Below are 25,873 nucleotides of genomic sequence, written 5' to 3'. Positions count from 1 at the left end.
CATTCCCACGTGGATTTGGAGAGCTGGGGTTTGTTGGCTCAGGAGTTTTTCCCCCACACAGGTGCCAGTGCAGTGCTTTGCATCATTTCCCTCATTCCTCTGGTGAAATCCATGAAAATTCCATTCTGGAAAAAGCTTGAAATTAATTTTTACACTTTCTCCAGTCTGCACATGGTTGGGGTGGAGGTTCTTGGGGTAAACATAAAATGTGGGGGTCTGCTGAGATATTTCCAAACCTGAATTCTCAAATTAAAATAATTCCTTTAAAACTTGAACAGAGGAGCAGCTTCCATGGGGCTGGAACTGTTTTGCATGAAGGAAAAAATATTCCAGTGGGTTTTTTTCCTGCTTTTTCCCACGAGGAATGTTTTTTTCTCGTTAACCTGCGGGTTGTGTTCCAGGAGGAGCCAGCCGAGGAGGACTTGCAGGATGCCAGGATCACCCCCATCCCTCCCGAGGAGCTCGGCTGTCCCAGCAAATCCCCGGATGCGCCGGGCACGGAAAACCCCGGGAGCCAAACCCCAAACTGCAGCCCAGCTCCATGGACAGACCCCCCCTGTGCACCTCAGGACAACGGGGAGCAGCAGCAGCAAAAGCAGCAGGAAGCAGGCTCAGGGAGTGGCCCCGGCCCTCCCGAGGATGAGGAGGGAACGGGATGCTCTGGGCATTCCCTGGAAGTTGAGGATGGCGCTGATCCGCAGCCTGCCTGTGATTCCGTGCCCTTGGAAGCGGCTCCTGGGAGTGCAGAGCCTGGGGGAGCCACTGAGCAAGGGGAGGAATGCCAGGAGCCCCCGGAGCACTCAGAGGAGAGGGAGGTGGAGGAGGAGAAGAAAGAGGACGAGGAGTTGGAGGACGAAAGCTCCTTTGTGGACCCCGTGGATTTGGTGCTGTCCGAGAGCAGCGATGCCGAGATGGAATGCGAGCACGGCGAGCATAATCCAGGGAATTCGGCGTCTCCAGAGGAGTTTGGTGTTCCTGAAGAGGACCCCGCGCTCAGCCCCACGCCCCTGGCACCCCCCTGCCCCGACAGATCCTCCCCAGCGCCCTCAGATGGGGCTGGGACTGACCCTGGAGGCTTTCCTGAGGAGATGTCACCAAACCAGGAGGAGCTCCCGGATCCCTGGGACGCTCCGGGCACGCCGGAATCAGAGACAAGCGGGGTTGGAGTGGCCAGTCCGGCCGAGGTGGGGTCACCCCACAGTGACAGCGGGGAGCTGCCAGTCCCCCCTGAGCCCAGCCTTGTCCGTGGGGCGCAGCCCGACAGCGTGACGGACAGCCCGGGATCCGCCGGAGCCACGCTGGGGAACGGCTCCGAGCACAGAAGCCGGGATCGGGCCCCCTCTGGAGAACGGTGGGAGCCTGCTGGGAGCGCGGGGTCCCCCTGCAGACAGGGAATGAGCCTGACCCTGTCCCCCGACACCAGCTCCGTCTGCCTGACCTCTCCCGATGGCTCTGTGGATCCCTGGGCTGCTCCGGAGGATCAGCCCGTGGAGAGCATCCAGTCACCGTCCCAGAGCGAGCTGGGGCGGAGCAGCTGCTTCTCCCAGCGGGGCGGGGATGAGGCCGAGCCCGACCCCAATTCCCTGGATGCTGAGGAGCCCAACCAAGGCAGCAACGGGGTTTTGGTGGGGGAGCAGCAGGGGAGCCCCTCTGGCAATGGCACGGAGGAGCTGGATGATCCCATGGGAGCAGGAGATGGCCGGGACTCCCCCTTTGACTACACAGACGTAGGAGATGACTGCAGGGCTGAGGAGAGCGAGGATGCGTTCCCTGGGACAGAGAATTCCCCCGGGAATGACACCACGAACATGGAGGTGGTGGACATCCCTCTCCACCATCACCTCCTGGAATCAGAGCCCTCCTCCTCCATCAGGGAGGGCATCTCAGCCATACAGGAGCTCCCCTGGCAGCAGCAGAGCTTCCCAGACATCCACGGGGACTCAGCTCCTGCTTCTCCTGGCGCCGGAGACTCCAATCCCGGCATTCCCGCCGTGCCGGGCCGGCGGGAGTCGGTGCTGTGCCGCCTCTGGAAGCCGTGCCGGGAAGGAGGAGCCACGCAGGTGAGCGTGGCTGCCTGGAGCCTGGATGGCTCCTTGCATCCCGGCTGTTCCCAAGGGCTGGTAGAATCCCCAGCTCCGTGCTCCCCCGTGGATGCGTCAGCAGAGCCAGGATCTGCTCCTCCTTCTCCGTGTGACCCATGGGATGATCCGGAGACTGCGGAGCCGGGCTCGCCCCTCCCTGAGGTGCTCCCTGGGGTGCTCTCTTCCACCCCAGACAGTGCCTGGTGGGCCGGGAGCTGTGGCAGCCCCAGGAGCAGCTCCAGGAGCCATGGCAGCCCCAGGAGCAGCCCCAGGAGCCCCAGGAGCTGTGGTAGCCCTGGGAGCCCCTGGAGCCATGGTAGCCCCAGGAGCCAAGGTAGTCCTAGGAGCCCCAGGAGCTGTGGCAGCCCCAGATGCCATGGTAGCCCCAGGAGCCATGGTAGCCCCAGGAGCTGTGGCAGCCCCAGGAGCTGTGGGAGCCTCAGGAGCCCCAGGAGCTGTGGCAGCCCCAGGAGCTGTGGTAGCCCTGGGAGCCATGTGAGCCTCAGGAGCCTTGGGAGCCATGGCAGCCCCAGGAGCCGTGGTAGTCCCAGGAGCCCCAGGAGCTGTGGCAGCCCCAGAAGCCATGGTAGCCATGGTAGCCCCAGGAGCCAAGATAGTCCTAGGAGCCCCAGGAGCTGTGGCAGCCCCAGATGCCATGGTAGCCCCAGAAGCTGTGGTAGTCCTGGCAGCCCCAGAAGCCGTGGTAGCCCTGGGAGCCATGGTAGCCCCAGAAGCCACGGTAGCCCCCAGAGCCAGGCAGAGGATGCCGGAGGCAGCCCTGGGGAGGAGCCCTTCCTGCCAGAGGACCTGGAAGGAGGCAGCATTCCCAGTCCTGCACCTTTCCCAGCCCGGGAGTGTCCCCTGTGCGAGCCCTGGGATGTGTGCGAGCACAACCCCGAGGGATCCCAGCTGTTCCCCGATCCCGACTGTGCCGGCGCTGAGGTGGGACAGGGGGAAATTCCCGCTTCTCCCGTCCCGTGGGATGAGCCCGGGGATCCCTCTGGGGAACACCTGGAGTTCAGCGATGCCGAGGATGTTTCGGATCTGCTGCCAAGGGAAGAGCAGCTCCCGAGCCAAGACACGCACGAGGGCTTGGCCTTGGAAGATCCATTGGAGAATTCCTTTGGTGACTCAGACCAGAAATATTTTGAGGGGAATTCTCGCTCCCCTCTTCCAAGCAGGAGTTCCTGCATCATGAGATCCACGGATGCTGCAGGAACAAGGACTACCTGGGACAGCTCCTCCAGGAGCTCCGCGCACACGGAGGAGCGCGGGGAGGCCCGGGACCGGGACATCCGCAGGGATTACGGGAGCTTTGTGGTCACCAGGCAGTGCCAGGAGAGGACGGAACATTTCCAGCTTCCCAGGAGGCGCAGCCGCCGTGCCCGGGAGTCTCACCTGGCCCGCTCCCTGATGGGGACCTGGAGGGGCTTGGAGGAAATCACCCAGGCCACTTTGGACATGGAGTGTCTCCGCTTCCATTATAAGCTAAAAGAAATCCTGAGGAACGGCAAACCCTCCTTTTCTACCTCCAAAAGCATCTTCCCGACGGACTTTCCTCCCCGCCACGCCCCCGTCCCGCTGTCCCCACGCAGCAGGAGCCCCTTGCAGGTGACGATTCCCCCCTCGGACGCGTGGCCGGGCGGGGACGCTCGGGCCGCCAGGAGAGGCCGATCCCGGGCGGGGAGCCGGGACGCCGGGGCCGCCTGGCACCTGGGCAAGCTGCGGTACGAGCACGCCGCGCCCGAGCCGCGCGGGGCCGTGGCCGGCATCCTGCGCGAGTACTCCGAGTTCCAGAGGGTGCTGCTGGCCCGGGCCGAGGCCGGGAGCGACGCCCCGGCGCCGGGGGAGGCCGGGAGCGGCCGGCCGGGGGCGGCCCGGCCCTGCGGGACGGCGGCGTTCCGGGGAATGGTGGCGGAGCTGTGCGGGGCCCTGCGCTGGCACCTGCGGCGCGTGGCCGCCAGCGGGCAGCCCGGAATGTTCTACCTGCTGGAGACTGGGAAGGAGCCCTTCTTCGACAGGGTGAAGGTGGGAGCTGTTCATGGAGGGGGGAGGATGGGCATGGATTGGGGTGGATTGAGATGGATGGGGATGGATTGGGATGGATGGAGATGGATGGGGATGGATTGGGGTGAATGGAGATGGATTGGGGTGGATGGAGATGGATTGGGGTGGATGGGGATGGAATGGGGTGGATGGGGATGGATTGGGGTGGATGGAGATGGATTGGGGTGGATGGAGATGGATTGGGGTGGATGGGGATGGATTGGGGTGGATGGAGATGGATTGGGATGGATGGGGATGGATGGAGATGGACGGGAATGGATGGAGATAGATGGGGATGGATTGGCGTGGATTGGGATGGATGGGAATGGATCAGGATGGATTGGGGTGGATGGGAATGGATCAGGGTGGATCAGGATGGATTGGGATGGATGGAGATGGATTGAATGGATTGGGATGGATGGGAATGGATCAGGATGGGCAGCTCAGGGCAGAGCTGAGGGTGGCAGGAGCAGGGAAGCTTGGGCAACCTGACAGGGATGGTTTGGGAGCCAGGAGCCAGCTCAGCTCCCAGTGCCAGGAGCTGGAATCACAGGCACAGGAGCCTTGGGATTGAGTCATCGGAGAATCCTGGAATGGTTTGGGTGGGAAGGACCTTAAGGATCATTCAATTCCAACCCCATGGCAGGGACACCTCCCGCTATCCCAGGGTGCTCTGCCTGGCCTTGGGCACTGCAGGGATGCAGGGGCAGCCCCAGCTGCTCTGACAATTCCAGCCCAGGCAGGAATTCCTCATTCCCAAGATCCCATCTGAAACTACTGTGGTTTAGTTTGAAGTCCAACCATTCCCAGCACTGCCAAGGCCACCACTGCCCATGTCCCCAAGTGCCACATCCATGTGCCTTTTACATCCCTGCAGGGCTGGGGACTCCCCATTCCCCCGGGCAGCTCCTTCCCCTTCCTCTCCCCGCGTTCCCAGGGAAACATTCCCCATCCAAGCCTCCCCTGTTTGTGTCCCAGGCCCTGCTGAAGGCGGAGGGGTTTGTGAGGACGGAGCCCCTGACCTTCTGCAGAGCCCGGCAGCGGGACAGCGAGCGCCTGCTGGTCATCATCAGGAACGAGGACATCGCCTCCCACATCCACAGTGTGAGCCTGAATCCCCCTCTCCTCCCTCGGCTCTGGTCTTTAATCCCAGTGTCCATCAGCAAAGCTCAGAGCGGTGAGGTCGGGCTGCCCTGCGCCAGCCTCCCCCCGACTCAGCAGTGCCAGGGGACGTTCCCATCCCGCGCTGCCTTGGGGTGTGGGGACAGGAATGCCGGGCTGTGCAGGGCGGGGCTCCCTGGGGCTGTTCCCAAAGCCCTGTTCCCGGAGCAGGTGCCGTGCCTGCTGGAGCTGAAGCGCTGTCCCGGCGTGGTGTTCGCCGGCGTGGACGATCCCGAGGAGGTGACGGGTGACACGTTCCAGGAGCTCTTCCAGGCTGGAGGATTCGTGGTGTCCGACGAGGAGCTGCTGGAAAGGGTGACCCTGGGTGAGTCTCACTGACACGTTCCCAAGCCTTCCCCTTGGTTCTGTTTCCAGGGGGAATTCTTTCCCTCTCTCTGATTTGGATCCCATCAGGATGGAGTGCCCAGCTCAGGGGTCTCCAGAACATCTCCAGAACATTCCAGGACAGGGCAGGGCTGTCCCAGGATGTTTGTTTGGCCTGGAGACTCATGGGATGGTTTAGGTTGGAAGAGACCTTAAGGATCATCCAATTCCATGGGCGGGGACACCTCCCAGTGTCCCAGGCTGCTCCAGCCTCGCCTGGGGCACTGCCAGGGATGCAGGGGCAGCCCCAGCTGCTCCGGGAATTCCAGCCCAGCCAGGAATTCCTTCCCAGTATGCGGTGGAAAAAGGAGAACTTGCTGCTGCCTTCAGCTCCTTAGTGGGAAGTGGCAGAGGAAACAGAGCCACCTCTTCTGGGATATGCACCGTGGGGTGACAGGGACAAGCTGCACGTGTCCTTTCAGATATCAGGGAAAAAAATGACACCAGGACACGATCCCAGTTCCCCATCCTGTGCACTTCGAGTCTCCATCCTCGCAGAGACTCAAAGCTCCCCTGGACAGAGCCCTGAGCACCCTCAGGTGGCCCCACCTGGAGCAGGGCTGGGCCCAGAGACCCCCAGGTGCCCCTTCCCCCTCCCTGAGCTCTGGTGTCCCCTCAGGCCAACTGAAGGAGGTGGTGAAGGTGCTGGAGAAGCTGAACCGGAGCGGGAGGTGGAAGTGGCTCCTGCACCACAGGGAGAGCAAGAAGCTCCGAGGAGACCTCAGGTAATGGCTCTGCCTGGCAAATTGGGGATTTTGGGGATGGAGCGGCGGGGCTGGAGACCTGGAGAGCATCAGATGGCCCGGAACGTTGTCCTGGATGTGATCCTGGATGAGGCAGAGCTCTGGCAGCTCTCTTGCTCCCTGCTGGGCTTCCATAAGGCTCCTCCCTGGCTCCTCGGCAGAGATGCCCTCAGGGAGTGTTGCAGGCTCCTGGAGAGGCACAGATTTCCCTTGGGGAGCTGCACATTCCCAGAACTCCCAAAGCAAACCTCCCTCCCTTCCCCCCAGCTCATGCCAGCTCCTGACACACCCCTGGAGCTCAGGGCACCTTCCTGGGGCTCTGCCCTCTCTGGTTCTTTTCCTGCCCCTTCACATCTGGGATTTGGGGGGCGTGGGGGCCTGAGCTGGGGGTGCAGAGAAGGAATTGCCACTCCAGTTCCCACCAGGAATGGTTGAAGATGGAGCTGCTCTGGCCTGGCCTCATCCATGGCTCCCCCTGGCATGGCTGAAGTGAGGAAAGTCCTGGGCTGAGATAAAGAATTTTAAAGGGAAAGGAAAAGCTGGGAAAACCAAGGAATTCAGCCCCATTTCCCATCACCGGCCAGCTCCAGGAAAGCCAGGCTCCATCCTCACCACCTCTCCCAACATCCTCTCTTCCTCCTCCCAGGTTTATATCCTGAGCCTGATTCCAGGCTCTGGGACATCCCCTGGGACAGTGGCACTCAGCTGTCCTGGCCTTGTGCCCCCAGGCCTGTGGGGTGAGTGAGGAGCAGCCTTGGCTTCCCAAACCCCGCTCCAGCAACAGCAAAACATCCCTGACCTCCCCACAGCTCCCAGCACAAACCCCTGAGACGAAAATGAGCCAACCCCAGGCAAAACCAGCACAGGCAGCCCTGGAGCAGGGGGGAATTCCTCACTTAGGATCCGAAAATCACCCGCGGGGCTGGAAAAACCACCTGGGAAGGCAGATCCCACCCTCCCTGCTCATTCCCTGGGGAGGGATGGGGAGGGACCGAGCCCTGAGCCCTGAGCCCTGCCCGTGCCCCTCTCTCAGCAGGGACGACGCGGGTGCCCAGAAGAAGCAGCTGCTGCTGCGCTGGTGCCAGGGGGCAGAGCTGCTGGAGCTGCTGCCCTTCCACGGCTGCGACGCCGCGCCCGAGTCCCGGCGCGCCCAGTGCCTGCCGGAGCTGCAGGCGCAGCGCGTCCGCGCCCGCTTCGCCGTGTACCTCACAGGTAAAGGGACCCCAAACCCTGCCGGCCTGAAAGTGCCCTGGGAAGGGATGGGGAGGGATAAAAAATCCCTGTTTTCCTGCGGGAATCGCTTCCTTGAGGTGCGGGTCAGGTGCGAGTGGTGAAAAGGAGTTTTGGGTTTTTGGAGGTTGATGAATTCCAGCGGGTTTTGGAGCCTGTGGGTGGCCGAGGCTGTTGGCAAAGCACCAGAGCAACCACGGTGGGGTTTAGGGATGTTTCCCACAGGTTTAGGAACAACCTCCTTTGTTGGAATTAACGGAGCTGCTGCTCCTCCCCTTGCAGAAAATCCCAGCAGCAGCTGCAGGGAGATCCTGGAAAGCAAAGGAATTCTTGTGGCTGACATCGACACCTTCCTCGGGACGGTGCAGAAAGTGGCTGCTCCCTTTAGAAGAAGCTACTGGTGAGAGGGGAGAGTTTGGGATTGATCCCAAAAAGCTGGGAACGGCTCAGGGCTGTCTGTGGGGTGGCCAGCAGGGAGCTGGGATCCTGCAGCAGAGCAGGGACCATCCCAATGTGCTGGAAATGGGATCTGCCGGTCAGCGCCCTGATGGCTGCAGCTGGATCCAGGAGAGCCACGCCTGGCACTGCCGGAAAACGGGAAAAGCTCCAGGCCTGGCCCTGGGGAGGCTCTGCAGGAGGCTGGCACTGCCCGGAGGAGCCGGGCGCTGACCTGGGCCACGTCTCTGTTGCAGGTGACAGTGAAGCCACCAGGACACGGCTCCTCCCCAGGCCCTGCGGCACCGGTTTGGGCATCCCAGTTCTGGGGGGGACATCCCCACCATCCATCCCAGTGGATCCCCACCATCCATCCCAGTGGATCCCAACCATCCCAGTGGATCCCAACTATCCCAGTGGATCCCCACCATCCATCCCAGTCAATCCCAGTGGATCCCAATTATCTCAGTGGATCCCCACCATCCATCCCATCAATCCCAGTGGATCCCAATGATCCCAGTGGATCCCCACCATCCATCCCATCAATCCCAGTGTTCCCAGTGGATCCCCACCATCTATCCCAGTCAATCCCATCAGTTCCAGTGGATCCCCACCATGCACCCAGTGGATCCCAGCCGCTGCTGGGGGTGGGGGAAGGTGGGTTTTAGCTCTGTACATAAATCTTATTTAAAGGCGGGAAATGCAAATCCTCAGGGATTCATTCCCTGCCATCCAGTCTCACATAGGAAAGGTTCTTTTGACGGTACAGCTAAATTATTGCAGTGGTTTCAAGTCTCTCCGCGCAGCTGCCGTTGGAGCAGGCAAATGAATTTCCCAAAGTCTACTTGAAGATTAGGAATGAGAACAAATCCCGTTTCCACGAGGTCGTTGCTGTTCAGGCCCACACTACATTTCAGCTCCCCCCCGTTGCCTCCTGGTACCGGTTCCCTGCTGGGACTCGTGGAATCCCAGCTCGAGGAATCCCTGTAAACGCTGGGAAGCCGGGCTGCAGGAACAGAATAAGCTCTTATTTATGGGGGAGCCGGCGCGGCCCAGCCCCGTTCCCGAGCCGGCTCCGCGGGGCAGGGGCGTCCTTTTAGTTCCTTTTTAAATCCAGGACTGCGAGGCCGTTCTGTACAGGATGACTTTGTAAAGAGTTTGATTAATAAAACCTCCAAAATAACGAACGGCACACAGCTCTGCTTCCCGGAGAGGGGATCTGGCTCAGCATCCAGCCTTCTCCAGCAGGGAGAGGGAGGGCACGGGATTCTCCAGCTGGGACACAGGTTGGGAAGCAGCAGGGAGCGAGCAAGACTGTGGTGGGCTCCTGGATGATGGATCCCATCGTGCTTCCCCGCAGGAGGGATGGAATAACCAGAGCAATGAGCAGCTTACAGCAGGTAGGGATAACGGGAGCATGAAAGGATTTATTTTCCTCCTGGCTTGTGGGCACTGCACGGAGGGAGCTGCCCCAGCCCCACTCCAGCAGCTGAGGGTGGGAAGGGTTCCTGCCAGTGGCACCTCAGGAATTGCTCCTGCCAGTGGCACCTCAGGAATTGCTCCTGCCAGTGGCACCTCAGGAATTGTTCCTGCCAGTGGCACCTGGGAAATTGCTCCTGCAAGTGGCACCTCAGGAATTGTTCCTGCCATTGGCACCTGGGAAATGGCTCCTGCAAGTGGCACCTCAGGAAGTGGTGCTGGAAGTGGCACCTGGGGAATTGCTCGTGCAGGTGGCACCTCAGGAAGTGCTGCTGGAAGTGGCACCTCAGGAATTGTTCCTGCCAGTGGCACCTGGGGAGGAGGAAGTGCCAGAAGCCCCGGCTGGGAGGAAGCGGAGGGGAAGCCCCCGGCAGGCTCAGCTCAGCTTTGGGACCGCGATGGGATCAAAGCCCGGTTCCTGTGTGGGAATGGTGCCAGGGGCAGCCCGTGCCACTGAGGCACCCTGGAGAGCTGCTCCGAGGCTTTCCCTCGGCTCTCCTGGCACTTGGCACGGCTGTGCCAGCCAGGGGACGGGGAAGGATCGCTCCGGATTGACCGGCTCGCGTTGAGGATGGAGAGCAGCCCCACAGGGATTGCTTGTTGCTGCTGCCGATTCCAGGTGCGGCACTGGGGCGGCTGCAGGGAACGGGGACCGCGCCAGAGCACGGCCCGAGCCGCGCCCGCCCTGCCAAACGCAGCCGGAGCGGCGCAGCCCGGAAAGAAGCACGAACCGGGAAATGTCTTCCTGCAGGAAACGCTCCCGTCTCGGCCCTGGCAGGCAGAGATCCTGCAGGATCTCAGCCTGGAGCTGCTGCTCCCGGAACTGCAGTGAATCAGACCAGAGGCCAGGAGTGGTTTCCAGAATTTGGCTTTACTTCGCAGTACAGAAATCATTTGGAGCCTTCAGGAGACACGAGAAGCACAGGCTCTGTCATGCCGATACCGCAGCGCCGTTTGGTCCATCCGAGAAGCCACCGGGGGACAGAAAATACTTCCACATCTTGCCTGCTCTGTAATTTGTTCTCTCAATTTTATTAAGATTAAAACACAAAGGAGCCTGAGGCACAGCTGTGTCCCAACCGATGTAAACGGGTTTAGAAGCTTAAGTGGAGGTTAAGTTCTGTGCCCAGAACGAAGCCAACATTTGCTGCTACAATAGGTGTGGGCTTTGTCCATGATACAACTTTGCCACAGAGTTAAGATTGATGGGAGAGACTTTTAGGGATGCTGTCCACAATAATGGAGTGCTCAGTTTCTATTTTCCTTGATATCAGGTTTGAGTGACATCAGCGTCACATCTACGAGCTCACCAGAAGCACAGGATTGTGAAGGATGTTTTACAAATGATTAAAAAGACAAGGTAAGACACAGCTGTCAATGAGTTATTTCAAATCTGCACCCACGTCTACGTCTGCAAAAATAATAATAATAATAGTAAGTTCAGTCTGCCTTTCGCTTACGAGGTTAGTCAGGAATATCAGTCAGGAATTTGCCAGATTCTGGACAGCAGCCCTACTAGAATGAAATAATTAACACATGATATCCAAAAAGGGAACATTACCAGTGCAGTACTCTTCAATCTCTCAGAGATGGGATTACAAAAGCAGGCCTTACAATATTGAATTTCGTACAGTGTTCATTAAGTTCCTTATATATTCATATTAGCCGATTTAAACTCCTCCTAATTAGAGACTCTCATTACTGCTGCTCCTCCTCCCCGTAGATGTCGTTCTTCTTGCGTTTCATCTCCTCGAAGTCGAACTCTGATCCCATCATCCTCTTATAAATATCTTTGATGTCGTCGCACGTCGTCTCGAAGTGGGTGGTGGCGTCGTAGGTGCGCGAGATGAAGATCTGGAAGCGGAAGCGGCGTTGGAGCCCCGAGCCGGAGCCTGTCCCCTCCCAGCCCGGCTCAGCCCCCACTCACCTGGCTCTCGGTTCCCGGGTCGGTCGGTGCGAACAGGTCGCTGATGCTCACGAACCTGGGGAAGGGAGAAGGAGCCTGGCTTTGCTTTGGAACGAGGACGGGCTCCGAGCGGGAGCGGTTCCACGCACGGGCAGCGCTCGAGGGGCCGAGCAAACTCGGCTCGAGCCGCTCCCGGCAGCCGAATGGCTCCAGCTGTCCCAGCAGGGGGACGGGGGCTGGCTGAGGACTCACTTCTGCTCGATGGGCTCCAAGAGGTCCAAGGCTGGCTTGATCTCCTTCTCCGGGTCCGCGGTCTCCACGGTGGTGCTGGCGATGGCGATGTACTTGCCCTGCGCCGCCACGTTGTGAGCAGAGGAGATCATGCACACGTAGATATCTGGGGGGACAGGACACGGCTGCAGCCCAAAACCTCCCCAGACCTGTCCCAAAACCTCCCCAGCCTCATCCCAAAACCTCCTCCAGCCTCATCCCAAAACCTCCTCAGCCCCATCCCAAAACCTCCTCCAGCCCCATCCCAAAACCTCCTCCAGCCCCATCCCAAAACCTCCTCCAGCTTCCTCCCAAAACCTCCTCCAGCCCTATCCCAAAACCTCCTCCAGCCCCATCCCAAAACCTCCTCCAGCCCCATCCCAAAACCTCCTCCAGCTTCCTCCCAAAACCTCCTCCAGCCCTATCCCAAAACCTCCTCCAGCCCTATCCCAAAACCTCCTCCAGCCCTATCCCAAAACCTCCTCCAGCTTCCTCCCAAAACCTCCTCCAGCCCTATCCCAAAACCTCCTCCAGCCCTATCCCAAAACCTCCTCCAGCTTCCTCCCAAAACCTCCTCCAGCCCTATCCCAAAACCTCCTCAGCCCCATCCCAAAACCTCCTCAGCCCCATCCCAAAACCTCCTCAGCCCCATCCCAAAACCTCCTCAGCCCCATCCCAAAACACTGCCCACATCTCTTCCCACTGCCCTGACACTTGGCACCCCCTGGATCATTCAGAGAACCTGCAGTGAGTCCATCCTTGCCCTACACGCTCTCATCTCCTGGCTGAGCAGCCTGGGCATGGGAGATCCCCACAATTCAGTTTCCCATGATGGCTCCCAAAATCTGGTGGGATTCCAGGCCAAACAACCCCTGCCCTCAGCCACCTGTCCCAGTCTGGGGCCCTTCCTGCCGCAGGTTCCTCACGAGGTTTTCCAACCACGGCCCCTCCCACGTGCCCCAGGTGCAGCTCAGCCTTGCTGGGCCCCGAGAGCCCCCGGAGCAGGGCACGAGGTGGCCCCGTTCCTGGGCGATGCTCAGCCGCTGCCGAGCTGCCCGGCACGCACCTGATTTCCGGTTGACCTGGTTCTGTGGAATGATGATCTGGCACGAGTTGGCATCGTTTGTGTTCTTGATGGGGTGGCTCAGGATGCAGATGACCCGGATCACCTGGCCCACCTTCGTCACGCGGTCCGACACGTAGCTGGGGTCGCAGATGAGCTGTTTGCAGCGAGCCACCTGAGCACCAACGTGGAAACGTCACCCAGGTCACGTCAGAAACGGTTTTTCCAGTAACAATTTACAATTCATCAATCTGAAGCCTCCAGGCTGCACACACTTTGGTCTCTGGCATGGATTGTCACCTCTGTCCCCGGCCAGGACACGTCATTCCCACCCCAAGGGACACGTTATCCCACCAGCAAGTGCTCAACTGTCCCATCAGTGCCCACTCCAAGCTGGCAGCATTCCCAGTTCTATCCAGCCAGGTGGTGGAGAAGCTGCAGCAAGGCCACGTGCCAGCTGTCAGAGCAGCTGAGAGTGCCAAGGGCAGAGCTGGACACGAGGAGCAGCTCCCTTCCTGAATTATTCACTGCCAGCCCATGGAGACTTCATCCCAACTCCTGGAGCAGGGCTGCTGAGGGCTCTGGCCATCAGGACGCTGTGTCTTCAGCGAGCTGGCACAGGGACAACAGCCCCAGCCCAGCACATTTGGCCCTTGGGCTTAAAAAGGGTTTTCTCTGCTGTGATCAAACCCAAAAGGTGTGAGGTCTGAGGGGCAGGTGTGGGGAGGGGAGCAGGGAAGGAGGGAAGGGTCCGTACCTCCCCCTCAGACTTGACCCCGACCACTTTGCCGTTCTCTATGACGATCTCCTCGATGGGCTTGTTGAGCATGTAGGTGCCTCCATAGATTGCACTGAGCCTGCAACAGAAAATCCCTTCAGCACCTCCAGGGCTGGACTTGAACAGCCCTTCCAGCCCCCAGGCTCTGCTCCTCCTGGGTAAACCCCTCCTCAGACTTGAGCCTCCTCAAAATCCTCTGCTTAAACACAAGGGATGAATACAACATCAGCATCTCTCAGCAAATCCAGAGGTGAACAAGCCCACAAAGAAACAATCTCACGTGGAGGAACCACCTCTTAATTAAGTGAAAGAACCATTAAGGACCACAGCATTTTGTGCAGCATCACATTCTGGAAGCTCAGGCAGTGACCCCACACATCCAACTCCACTCCCCACTGGAAAGCCCAGCGCTCACCTTGCAAATCCCTGGGGCAGCTCTCCAAGGCCATAGAGGGGGTACAGGTAGGGGCTCTTCCCGTACCGAGCCAGTGACTCGCTGTACAGCTTAATCCTGTTGATTGTTTCTTGGCAGGGTTGATCTAGATAGCTGGGAAGGACAGTTACACCGTTTGGGATGTTTCCCAAAGCAGCGCTTCCGGAGAGCAAAACACCGACTGCCCACGAGGTTTCCTTCCCCTCCCTCCAGCTGCTCCTGGCAGTGCTGCCCTGGCAGTTCCCTTCAGGGAGCACTCGGTGGCACAAGTTTTCCTCAGGAACCCTCCGTGTTTGATATAACCAGTCAATCCCATCACAACCCCAAAGCCTGGGATTTGGGGGAGCGACTGACCGCCCCCACTTACTCATCAGTCCTGTAGAGAGCGAGGGCGTGGCCTGTGAAGTCAATGACGTCTTGGCCCAGGTCAAACTTCTTGTACACATCCCTCATGGTGGTTTTCTTGGGATCCACGCCCTCGAAGGTCCGCGGGTCGTTCTCGTCGAAGTTGGCCACGTACACCAGGAATTTCCTGAACCGGCGCTTCTCGAACAAACCCATTAAACCTAAAACCAGGGGGTTGACAATTCAGAACCAGGGTAATTCAGAACCAGGGTAATTCAAAACCAGGGGTTTGACAATTCAGAACCAGGGGGTTGAGAAGCGGGGTTTGTGAGAATTCAGAACCAGGGGTTTGAGAATTCAGAACCAGGGTTTGTGAGAATTCAGCAGAACCAGGGTATTGCAGAACTCAGATCCTCAGTGACTTTTGTGGCTTTTCCATTATAGCAGCGGGTAAGAACCCCCAAGTGTTCAAACAAGGAATGGTCTGGGTTGGAAAGGACCTTAAAGGTCCTTAGTTCCACCCCCCTGGGGACACCTCCCACTGTCCCAGGCTGCTCCAGCCCCAGTGTCCAGCCTGGCCTTGGACGCTGCCAAGGATCCAGGGGCAGCCACAGCTCCTCTGGCAATTCCATTCCAGCTCCTCCCCACCCTCCCAGCCCGGAATTCCTTCCCAAGATCCTGTCTAATCCTGCCCTCCTTCAGCCTAAGGCCATTCCCCTTTGTCCTGCCCCTCAAACCCCAAACACAAGGCTGGACAAGGCACCATTTGTGCACTTGCATTCTCCACAAATTGCAGAAGCGAGACTGGAAATGCGAGGGCAGAGCAGCACCTCCACTCCTGCCAGGATGAGTGTCTTGGAGACGTGGCCAAAGTGATGGAACTCCTGATTCCTTCAGCACCCAGGAATATCTGCCATGAGGAAGGCTCAGACCTACAGACTGGGGGCCTTAACTGCAGGAGTCACTTTATCATAAGGTTTTTTAGAGGTGCTGCTGAACATATCCCACATATGGAGCTCCTGGAACGCCCTGCAGATCCTGCTGGATTTCACCACACTGTTATTAGCTTTATTTGAGGAGTGAAATCTAAGTAGGCAACAATTAAGGTTTGAGGTGCCACACGTCAGAATTAGCCGTTCCAATTTGCCTGCAATGTTTTTCACACGCACAATTCCAACAAGGACATGACATCCAATATTTATGGCAGAGCTGGGGGCACGAGCCCCAGATGGAACCTCCTGAGGAAGGAAAACACTGCCAGGTTCTCAGCAGAATCTCACTGAACAGGCAGCTTGGAAGCTCCAAGAAAGCAGGGCTCAGCACGCCCAAGGCTCACACTGCAAGGGGGGTTTGAAGTCAAAGAGGTGCAGGAGAATCCTGAGGACGCTCCTTAACACCCAAGGAACATCAGGAATATCCCAAGGGATGGGTTTGCCTCTATTTAGGGGATTCAGAGGGAACAGAAAAGGTGCAGCTACTCACTGGAGGCCAAAGCTTCTGCCTCAGTGGAAGGAACTTTGTAGATCTTTCCTCCCTTGTAGACGAAGCTGCCCTCGATCACCTTGAAGTCCAAGTAACGAGTGACTTCTGTGTAGAGCAGCATCTTTACCAACTGACCTGCAAGGGGTTTGGCACAGTCAAACACAGACACAGCAGCTCCCAAGGCAACAAACCCCTCCCCGTGCTCAATTCCCACTGCAGGCTGAAGATAGGCTGGGACTAAAGCATCCGAGCCTTGGCTGGGATCCATCAGTTCTTCCACTGCAGCAGCCCTGAGCCAGGCACTGCCCCATCCATCCATCCATCCATCCATCATCCATCCATCATCCATCCATCCATCCATCATCCATCCTCCATCCATCCCTCCATCATCCATCCCTCCATCCATTCCATCCATCCAATATTTATGGCAGAGCTGGGAGCACAAACCCCAGATGGGACCTCCTGAGGAAGGAAAACACTGCCAGGTTCTCAGCAGAATCTCACTGAACAGGCAGCTTGGAAGCTCCAAGAAAATAGGCTCAGCAAACCCAAGGCTCACATTGCAAGGACTCCATCTCTCCATCCCTCCCTCCTTCCATCCATCCATCCATCCATCCATCCATCCATCCATCCATCCATCCATCCATCCATCCCTCCATCCATCCATCCCTCCCTCTCTCCATGCCCTGGTACTCCAGGATGAGACTGCAGCAGCCAGGGGCTGGCTTCAGGCACAGGGAGCTGGCCCTGCACTGGGAAGCACTTCCCTGACAGGGGGTTTGCTCCAGACCAGTCCAGTACTGGAGCACACGGATTCAAGGGTAGGGATTAGAAGGAATGACAGTGCCTGTCCTATTCCAGCACCCAGCACCAGCCCGAGGAGTATCTGGGAGCTCAGGGTCACTCACCATTAGCCATGAGGAATTTTGGAATGAGGTCCACGTTCCAGTCTCTTCCCCGCCCCATAGATTCTGGTGGAGTTCCCGGGAGATTAAATCTTTTGTAGAGCTTTGGAGAGAGAATACAGAACTTATTATAGCCCAGGAAATCTGTCTGGGTGTCATTCCTCCCACACATGGACACACTTTCCACCCCCACAGCTCCAGGCTGAACACAAGCTCTTCAGAGCCAGCTTCTGGCTGCAGTTCTAGCTGCAATCCGAGTTTGGAGCACACAGACACATCCAGTGAATTGTTACAGTAAGAAGCAGGCAGTGCAATTCTGCTCATCCAGGCTTTGGGAATTTATAAGCCTGATGAGTTGTTTAACATGGCATCTCTTAGTCCAATTTACAATTTAGCTGAAGAGTTTTAACACCCAGCTGTAGCAGCTCTGGAATGCTCCATGCTCAGATTCCAACCGGGAATTACAGGAAACAAGCACAACCCACCAACTCCAAACACCCCACACTGGCATCCTCCCCACTGTTACCAGCTGGGGACGTGGCACAGAACTTCCTCACTCAAAGGAAACCCTCAGAGTCACTCATGTGAAGCCAGCCCAAGGCTAAGTGGGATTAAACCCCTTCTGTGCCCAGGAAGGACACAGGGATGGGTGTCCCTCCACACTTACATCTTCCAGGGGTGTAATGGAAGCACTTTCCCCTCCATAGTAAGAGTTCCGATCCATGTGAAGGACTTTCTTTCCATTCACTGACATAATCCCGGAGAGGATGCATTCCTGCAGGAAGGAAAGGATGCAGGGGACAGGTCAGCTGCACTGGAGCCTCCTCCTTCCCATTTTCCCTAGGAGCATGTTCAGACAGCTCCATTGCAGCTGCACAGCCCTCTGCAAATGCACAGCAGCTGCCTCATCCAGAGTTCAGGCCCCTGCTGGAGGCAGATTAACCTCCTAATAAATCTACTGTCTGGTCTGGCCAGCCAAGCAAGGGGCCAGAGATTTGTGTGTAGGTTGGATCCCTGCACAACCACCACCTATCAGGGCTTCCCAGAGGAATTTTTTGGGAATTCCATGCACTGGAGCCAAAGGATAATCTGTCCTCTAAGGCACCAGCTGGCAGTTTAAGGATGTGCACAGAGAGGCAGCAGGAGAATGAAATCTTACCCGGACTTCAGTCAGTCTCCTCAGAACTTCAATTATTAATATTTGCCACACTGGGACACTCAGGATAATCAACAGCTTCTCTCAGAGAGCAGCATAAAGAATAAATGAAGGCATCTGGGTGCTTTATCAGCTCAGCTTTGCTCCCCTTGCTCTGTGCCCACTGAGGCTCCCTGGAGCAGCAGATCAGCTGCTGGGTGTGACCGCAGCACCACACGGAGCACACACGGGCTGCAGCACCAGCTCCGGCCTCGCACAACTCAATCCCCATAAAAACACGACTGCACCGGGCTGGCATTCCCCAGCCAAAGAGCTGAACAGAACCTTCAATGTTTGTGTGCTTAGGACAGCTTATCTTGGAGGCTTTACTGATCTTGCTCTGCCTCAGCTCCCTCCAGCAGCAGAATTCTGGCTGCAACTGAGCTCTCATTCATCACCACCACCTCTCTGGTAGGTCCTGGCCACATCTCACGTGATGGGTGGGGCTTGTTGGAGGGGGCTTGGAGCAACCAGGAGAAGGTGGTTTTTTAAGGTCCTCTCCACCCAAAGCACTGCAAACCTTTCATTGAGTTTGAAACCCTCACCCAGCTGCTGAGAGATGCCACCACTGCACATCTGACAGGACTCCTGCAGGCAGGCTGGCCCTCCTGCAGAGATGCGTGTCTCCAGGAGATCCTTCCTGTTTACTCCACAAGCACCTCAGGCAGGACTCTCCTCCTGTGTCACTTCCCCATCCCGTGGAGCGCTGGAAGTTCATTTCCAACTCCAGACTGACCAGTGCAGGTGTCAGGCAGGAAAACCACAACCACCAGGAGTTTCCCACTGTGGATTGTTTGTGTAAATCCTGACTCCGGTCAATCCTCGCTGAGAATCAACTTCCCAGCCACAGCAGCTCTCAGGGGCTGCTTTGTTCGAAGGTCAGACAGCTGCAGGTGCAGGGATTGCTGGCTGAGGATTTGCTGAGCTGGTGCTTCCAGGTGGCAATGGAAAAACCTTCTCTGTTGGGACAGCAGGGCACTGCTGGCCAGTCTGTCACCCCCCAGGATGTCACCAAAACCCAGCCAAGGACCTGAGGAGCAAAGCTGGAGCTGCCTCACACACAGCAAGGACGCTCTGAGTTCAGTCCCTGAAGTCATGGAAGATTTCCAGCACGGTGCCCACAAGGCTTCATGATCACCACGTGGACTGTGAGTAGTGAGCCACAGTGCTTCCCACAAAAGCTCTCCACGATCCATCAGCTCCTCCTTCCACGGTACCATCCTTCCAAGGATCCTACAAGGTCCCTCCTTTTTTCCCCACAGGCTGGAGCAAGCAGAGATCCTCCCAGCACACAAACCCCGTGTGAAGTCATTACTCAAGGCTTACAAGGGTGAGTAACCACAGGAGTAAAAGCGGCTACAGCGTTAATGATTAACCACACCCGAGGCAGGACTGTCACACCAAGGGCCCCATCACCAGCCAGTTACATTCACAGAGCTCCATGGCTGGACTCCTTGCTCTACCCCGTGATTTATCCCCCTGGAACATCTCCCAAAACCCTGGCTCAGCAGCTCGGCCAGATGGTGGCACAGGACTGCAAGTGTCCATGCTGGAGCTGAGCCACAAGGAAGCCGACCAGCAGTTCACAACTAAGTTACCAAAGGGAGGGATGGAGCTCCAGTAAAAGCTGTACAGGCCACATCCACTGCTCTGGATGTCAGCTGATTTCAGTCACCCACTTAACCTCCAAGCACTCCTTGCTCTGTCTTCCCAGAAGAGGGAGTGTGCATGCCTTGGAGTGAATTTGGGCACCAGCAGAAGACACAGGAGGCCTTAAGTTCCTCTCCACTCTTCTTCCACACCCACTGAACAGCGCCGTGGGGACTGAGGTGGAGCTATGACACTGCTGCTCAAGCCAAGGCTCGCTGAACGCTCTGAAATCCTGCACAGCCCTTCCAGGCCACTTCCCTCTGCAGCCATGACGGCCATGAAGCACCCGGGCTGCACAATGGATTTATCCTCCCAGCTCAGCAATTCCTTTGGATGCCGTGCTTGATGCGTGACGCTGTCATTTGGGTCAGGGAGCGAGGCAAACAAACGGCCTGTGCTGATAAGGGGAGGGCTGGGGAGAGTTTAGAGTGCAAATAAAAAGGGGAAGTGTCACAGTTCAAATCTGTGCATTTTCTGCTGTTTTATAAATGTCGCCACCAGCAAACAGGAACAGGGAGCAGCTGCTGACAGCAGCAGCGGGACACAGCGGGGAGAGCTCCGGGTATCCAGATCCAACAGAATCCATGCAAATTGCAGTCACGCTGCTACTACAGCGCTCTGCCTCAGCCAGTTCAGGTTACCAGCTCCCAGGAGCTCACGGTGCTGCTGAATGAACATCCATGTCTCTGCTGCAAATGGCCAGGGAACCAGGGAGAAGCCAGCACTGGGGATGTGGGGACAGCACATCCACTGGGAGTCCATGGAAATAAAAATAAGGAGTAACTTGGAGGTACTGGTGTTTCCTTGCTTGCTTAAGACCATCAGATCCTCCCTGGAGGGCAGGAGCTGCTCATGAGCGGACCTTGTGCGTGCAGAGGCCTTGAGGAATGGAGGGAAGCGAGGAGGTTTCCGTGGATTTTCTCCAAGTAGGGCGGCAGTTCAGAAAGGCTCAGACAGCCCGGTGGAAACTCCAGCCAGCGCCGCTCCTGTACCGGCACCGAGGGAGGATTGGGCACTGAGCAAAATCCCTTCGGCTCTGGGAGCGGGCGCTGGCACCGCCAGGCTTTCTTCGAAAGGCAGGGCTTGCTGTGGCCACAGAGTCACACAGCGGCTGGGCTTGGGAGGGAGCTCGGGAGAGCCTGGCTCCAGCCTAGGCAGGCTCACCTGCAGCAGTGACACGGGCAATTCCACCTCTCACCGCCCGACCCACGGCTCTGCTCATCCTCCAACTGCCAAAACAACTCCCCACTGCACCGTAACAATCCCCCTGCTCCAGGGGATGATGCAAAGGACACACTCCAGCTTTCCCTAGCAAAGGAAGAAGCTTTTTCCTCCTAAGCCATTCCTCCACCTCGAAGGAAGAGCCTTGAAGGGGATGAAAGCAGCTGGGAAAGTTGGGTGTCCCCTCCATGGTCCTCACAGTCCCTCTGAGGCTCTTCAGGCCACGAGGCCTGGGCCTGTATGAATAAATGCACCCTGAACCCCGAGTTTGGCTCCTCTGCTCCTACAGAAAGTGAATCTGTATTCTTGTGGTGGATTTGAATAGCTTTAACAGGGGGAGCCAGCTGGCAGGTAAGAAGCTTAGTTCAGCCTGCAAAGAGTGAAACCTCAGCAGGAGCACAGCATTCACCTACTGGGGCTCAGCTGGAGGGTTTAATCATCCCCAAAATTCACGGAAAATAACTCTGTAGAAGCAGGGAGGGCAGATAACAGAGCCCGTCCCCAGGCACAACATCCCACTCTGAAATAACCCAGTGAGGAAGTACAGCCACTCCCACAGCAGAGAGATGGAAATGACAGTGGGCTGGGAAATTACGGTGAACTGAGAAGAGAGGTGTGAAAATACAGCCACGAGGAGCTCTCCAGTCTGTGGCCACTGCGCCAGATTAAAAACCAGTCTGTGCAGTAGGTCTGCAGGAAGATGATCCCTAATCTGCCACACATGATGCACACAGAGAGCCTAAGACAGGGACCTTAAAGCTATTAAAGCTCCAGCACCCTGGAGAAGCCATTCCCACCAGGAACGAGGCAGCTGGAAGATCCACCAGCTCCCATGCAGCCAGACCCACCAGGGACTGGCACTTCACACTGATCCATGCAGGAGGGAGCAGGAGGAGCCACGGAGCTCACTACAGCTGGTGAAGGCTGAGGGATTGTAGCAGCAGTAACTCAGGATTATTTGTCCCCACAGGGCTAAGACACATCCCAATGTCTCTGATTGGCACACAGAAGGGAAAAGCTGAAATAGTTTGAGTGCAGTAATCCCAGTCCTAAAGCTGCCTTTAGTCCTCCGTGACTGCTGAGGAAGAGATTAACACCTGAAACATTCATGCTGCACTTCCAGATCCGTGCCAGTGGAATTTACGCGTGCACTCACCGGCCCCACAGACCCAACCAGAACGACCACTACAATGGATGCATTTGTGCCCTTTCACAAAGCCTCCGACCACTCGATCTTCCTCTTCAAACCAACAACTGAACTTTCCCTTTGGAAAAGGGAAAAAACCTCCAGATCAGCAGCAGAGACACAACCTCAGAGCTACAGCAGGGGCCTGATGGGGCTCCAGCAGCAGAATCCAGAGCAGCTGGAAGGAAAGGCTGGTTGCAAACATCACCAGAACCTCCATGCCAGCTCCTCTGGAAAAGGAAAGAACTGGACGTGTTTCCAGCTCCTTCTCCTCAGGTGCCACAGGGACCAGGCTCCTTTTTCACTGCTACCAAAGCTGGAGGAGCAACCTTCAAGCTTCATCTGAGAGCAGGAGAGTCCTTCAGCCCAGCCTGATCCAGCTCTGCACTCGCCAGCCACAATGGCTGAGCCAACACCAGGAATTCTGGGATGGCTGCACCAGCACCTCTGGTTTCCATTCTTTTCCACACGAGCTGCTCAAGACAAGACGAAGTCCACCCTAATTGGTATTTCAGAGGCAAAGCCAGCACACCAGAAGCAAAATACGAGCTCCTGGATATTCCCAGGCTCTGGAGTTTGGTCAGCACACCTTAAAATACGGCCCTAATTTATTCCTTTTAACTCAAGCGCTGCTCATTAGCAGGAGCTTGTCTTAAAAGTGATTTCACAAGAGGCCTTTTGTCAAATTTACACTGGCATTTGTCAGTTTGAGATTAAGCCCTGCGTTCACCAACTTGATACCCCGCTCACACTAAAGCATAAATTAACATTTTAATGGAGCTCGATCTATTGGAGGCCCCTTCAGTACAAGCTCATTATATTTCACCTCCCCAAAAGTCCCTTTCCCCGCTTTGCTGAGCAGGGGCAGGCCTCAGGACACATTCCAGCTTTCCCTAGCAAAGGGAAGAAGCCTTTTCCTCCTAAGCCATTCCTCCACCTCAAAGGAAGAACCCTGAAAGGAACAAAAGCAACTGGGAAAGTTGGGTGTCCCCTCCAGCAGACACCTTAATACATTTCCTTTGTGCCACCTTCCAGGTGTGCCACCCTTCTCCCCAAACCCAAAAGAGGGGGGTGACAATCCAGCTGTGCCTTCGGTGGGGTCATGTGAGCAGCCCCGTCAATCACAGCACCCAAAGCACGGCAGGAAACGCCTGGATTCCGCTTTAATCTCCGTGCCCAGGGAAAGTGGGGTTGCCTCCCGGGCAAGCCCAAAGAGATGCCTTTGTCCAGCCACCTTTCCCCACCGACAGGAGGGAACAAAAGCAGGAAAGGCCAGTCGCACAAGGAGGAAAACCTTTCCACCATATTGGATTTTCTTCCCCTCTTTCCCCAAACAATGCCTCGCATTTGGAACCTGCAATCCACCCTCCCGTGCCATCTCCCGGCCTCCAGGGATGCAGGAACGGGAGAAATCCTCCCGCAAACCTCGCGGGCAGCGGCACTGCCATGTTTTTTTAGCCCAGGGCTGCCTGCGGTGCGGGCTGCATCCTCCACAATAGGACAAAGCCCCACCAGGGCTCATTCCCCTCCCTCCGCCGCACCCCCATCAGCTGTCAGCTCTCCTTAGGGATCACCGGGATGCAGCGACATCGCAGGAAAGGGTTGTTTGTTTTTTTTTTTTGGGAGGGGGGAAAAAGGGAAATTTGACAGGCTCGCCAGCCTCCCATCCCCCTCCTGCTGCAGTCAGGGCTGGATGGAGCCGAAGGCTGCAAAGGCGGAGCGGGAATGGGGATGGAGAGGGGGGGGATAACCACGGCTGCCTCCACCCTGCACGGACCTGCAGCCACGTTGGGTTTGTGGTACGGGGGGGCGGGGGAAGAGATGCGTGAATGGAAAAAAAAAAAAAAAAAGGTAATAATTTAAAAAAAGAAATGAAAGGCAATAAATGCCCGTCGGCGTTTTATTGTCCGAGTCTCCCCACGCCCTCCCTCCGCAAAACAACCGCATTTCCTGGGGCCCCCTGGGAACGGCGGGGATCGGGGACGGGGGTATATCCAAACACGAGGAGCTGTTGTAAAATACACACATAAATCATACAAAAACCCCACCCCGGGGTGCAGTTAGGGATGGGGAGAAAGATCCAGGGTGGGGATGGGATTGGAGCTGCGGGATGCAGTGAGAATCAATGATGGGGAAATGAGCCAGGGGTCCCCCGGGGGGGGTCACACGCACCAGACCCCCGGGGTAATGTTGAGGGGCGGAGGGGGAGGATCCCAGGCTGGGCTGGAGATGAATGGGAAAGGATCCAGGGTGGGGGTGGGACTGAAGCTGAGGGGGTGCTGTGATAATTAATGATACGGGAAAGCACCCAGGGGTCCCCCAGGGGGTCACATGCACCAGACCCCCGGTAATTCTGGGGAAAGGGACAGGGGGAAGAATCCATACAGAGGCGGGGGGGCTACGATGGACAGGTGACAGGTGAAGAAAACGACCTGAATGGGCCGAGTGGGGTGATAATCAGGCGAGAGACTGGGGAGGGGACCGCACGGCCTGGGGGAGGGGATAAAGACCCGAGCGCCCCAGGCGGGGGGGGCTCAAATCCAGGCTGGGGGGGGGGGGGGATGATCAGCTGATAGACGGGCAAGGGACAGCGGCGCCGGGGTGGGTGAGAGATGGGGAAGGGGGTCAGCCGCAGGAGCCGGGGGATGGCAGAGGGGGGGCGGCGGGGCGGGGCAGGGCGGCGGCCGCCCGCAGCAGGCCCGAGGCGCGAGCGGGCGGCGGCTGCTCCTCACCGTGAGGCCGGTGCCCAGCACGATCACGTCGTACTCCTCATTCATGGCGGCGCGCGGTGTCTCGGGGGTCTCTCGGCCGGGGCTGAGGCGAACCGGGCGCTACGCGGGGGCCGCGGGAGCGCGAGAAAATGGAGCCGCCGCCGTGAGGGGACCGCGCCGGGAGGGGCGGGGCCGGGCCACCTGCGCCCCGCCCACGCGCCTGCCGATCACAGCCCAATACGCCACGCCATTGGCCGGCGGGGCCGTCACTCAAGAGGCGGGAGCGGTGCGCGCGCGAGCGGCGCTGCCACCGTGGTGGGGGCGCGGCGCGCATGCGCAGTTCCATGGCCGCCCCTACGGGCTCGGACTGGGCAGGGGGGAGCCTTTAAATGGGGGGGGGGGGGGGGGTCCTAAATTTGGGGGCGCTCCTTAATTTATGGGGTTCCCTAATCTGGGGGGGACTTCAGTTTACAGAGCCCTCAATTTGGGGGGGTTGTTAATTTGGGAGATTCCTCAGTTGGGGGAGTCCTTTATTTGGGGTGGTCTCAGTTTAGGGGGGCCCTTTAATTGGGAATTTCACGGATTCTCAGTTTGGGGGATTCCTCAGTTCAGGGAATTTCCTCCACTTGGAGAAGGGCCTTCGATTTATGGGGGGTTCTTTATTTGACCTAGGTTTGGGGGGTGCTCAGTTTTGGTGGGCTCATTAACCTGGGGGTTCCTCTATTTAGGGTATTCAGCAGTTTGGGGGAGTTTTCAGTGAAGGGGAAATCTCCATTTAGGGGCTCCCCAATTTGGGGGTTTTACCTCAATTTAGGGGTGGCTCCTCTATTTGGGGGGGTTCTTAATTTTGGGGGAACCTCTCATTAGTGGGGATACAATTGAAGGGGGTTCTCTTTCTGGGGGGAGTCCCCTCTTTGGGGGGATCCTTAATTTCAAGGGGATCCTCAGTTTGGGGAGGTCCTCAGTTTAGGGGGTTCTCTGGGGAGCATCCTCAGTTGAGGGAGGTCCTTAAATTAGGGGGGGCTGACAATTCAGTGGGGTCTTTGAGGGGTTCCTCAGTTTGGGGGTTCCTCAGTTTAGGGGGGGTTTAACTGGGCCCCCCCAATTCCTCCACATCTGGTGCTTTTCCATCCCATCCCAGGCACCCCATGAACCACTTTTAATGGGAA

At 57.6% G+C, this 25,873-nt stretch overlaps 3 protein-coding genes across 3 annotated transcripts in view; 1 reads left to right on the top strand and 2 right to left on the bottom strand.

Annotated features, from left to right (window-relative positions):
* LOC119707933 overlaps window positions 1–8,049 on the top strand; it is a 38,840-nt gene extending 30,791 nt beyond the window's left edge. The window contains exons 18-23 of the mRNA XM_038153596.1: window positions 402–4,109; window positions 5,106–5,231; window positions 5,460–5,613; window positions 6,292–6,397; window positions 7,452–7,627; window positions 7,928–8,049. Of these exons, the coding sequence (XP_038009524.1) occupies window positions 402–4,109; window positions 5,106–5,231; window positions 5,460–5,613; window positions 6,292–6,397; window positions 7,452–7,627; window positions 7,928–8,049 (4,392 nt within the window). The remainder of the gene's footprint in view (window positions 1–401; window positions 4,110–5,105; window positions 5,232–5,459; window positions 5,614–6,291; window positions 6,398–7,451; window positions 7,628–7,927) is intronic.
* The window catches only part of LOC119708856 (ankyrin repeat domain-containing protein 16-like), a 116,331-nt gene that overhangs the window by 77,569 nt on the left and 12,889 nt on the right, over window positions 1–25,873 (bottom strand). The gene's annotated exons all lie outside the window — the stretch shown is intronic.
* Window positions 10,412–24,916, bottom strand: LOC119708854 (rab GDP dissociation inhibitor beta). Its single transcript, XM_038155754.1, has 11 exons — window positions 24,726–24,916; window positions 17,409–17,516; window positions 16,745–16,844; window positions 15,837–15,971; window positions 14,377–14,575; window positions 13,992–14,123; window positions 13,556–13,655; window positions 12,802–12,973; window positions 11,718–11,862; window positions 11,487–11,541; window positions 10,412–11,413 (listed from the first exon to the last, which is right to left on the bottom strand). The coding sequence occupies exons 1-11, from the start codon at window positions 24,768–24,770 to the stop codon at window positions 11,258–11,260; spliced, it is 1,347 nt and encodes a 448-aa protein (XP_038011682.1). The 5' UTR covers window positions 24,771–24,916; the 3' UTR covers window positions 10,412–11,257.

Source organism: Motacilla alba, chromosome 1A (assembly GCF_015832195.1).
Source record: "Motacilla alba alba isolate MOTALB_02 chromosome 1A, Motacilla_alba_V1.0_pri, whole genome shotgun sequence".
NCBI classification, from domain to species: Eukaryota; Metazoa; Chordata; class Aves; order Passeriformes; family Motacillidae; genus Motacilla; species Motacilla alba.
This window is presented reverse-complemented; position numbering and strand designations above follow the sequence as displayed.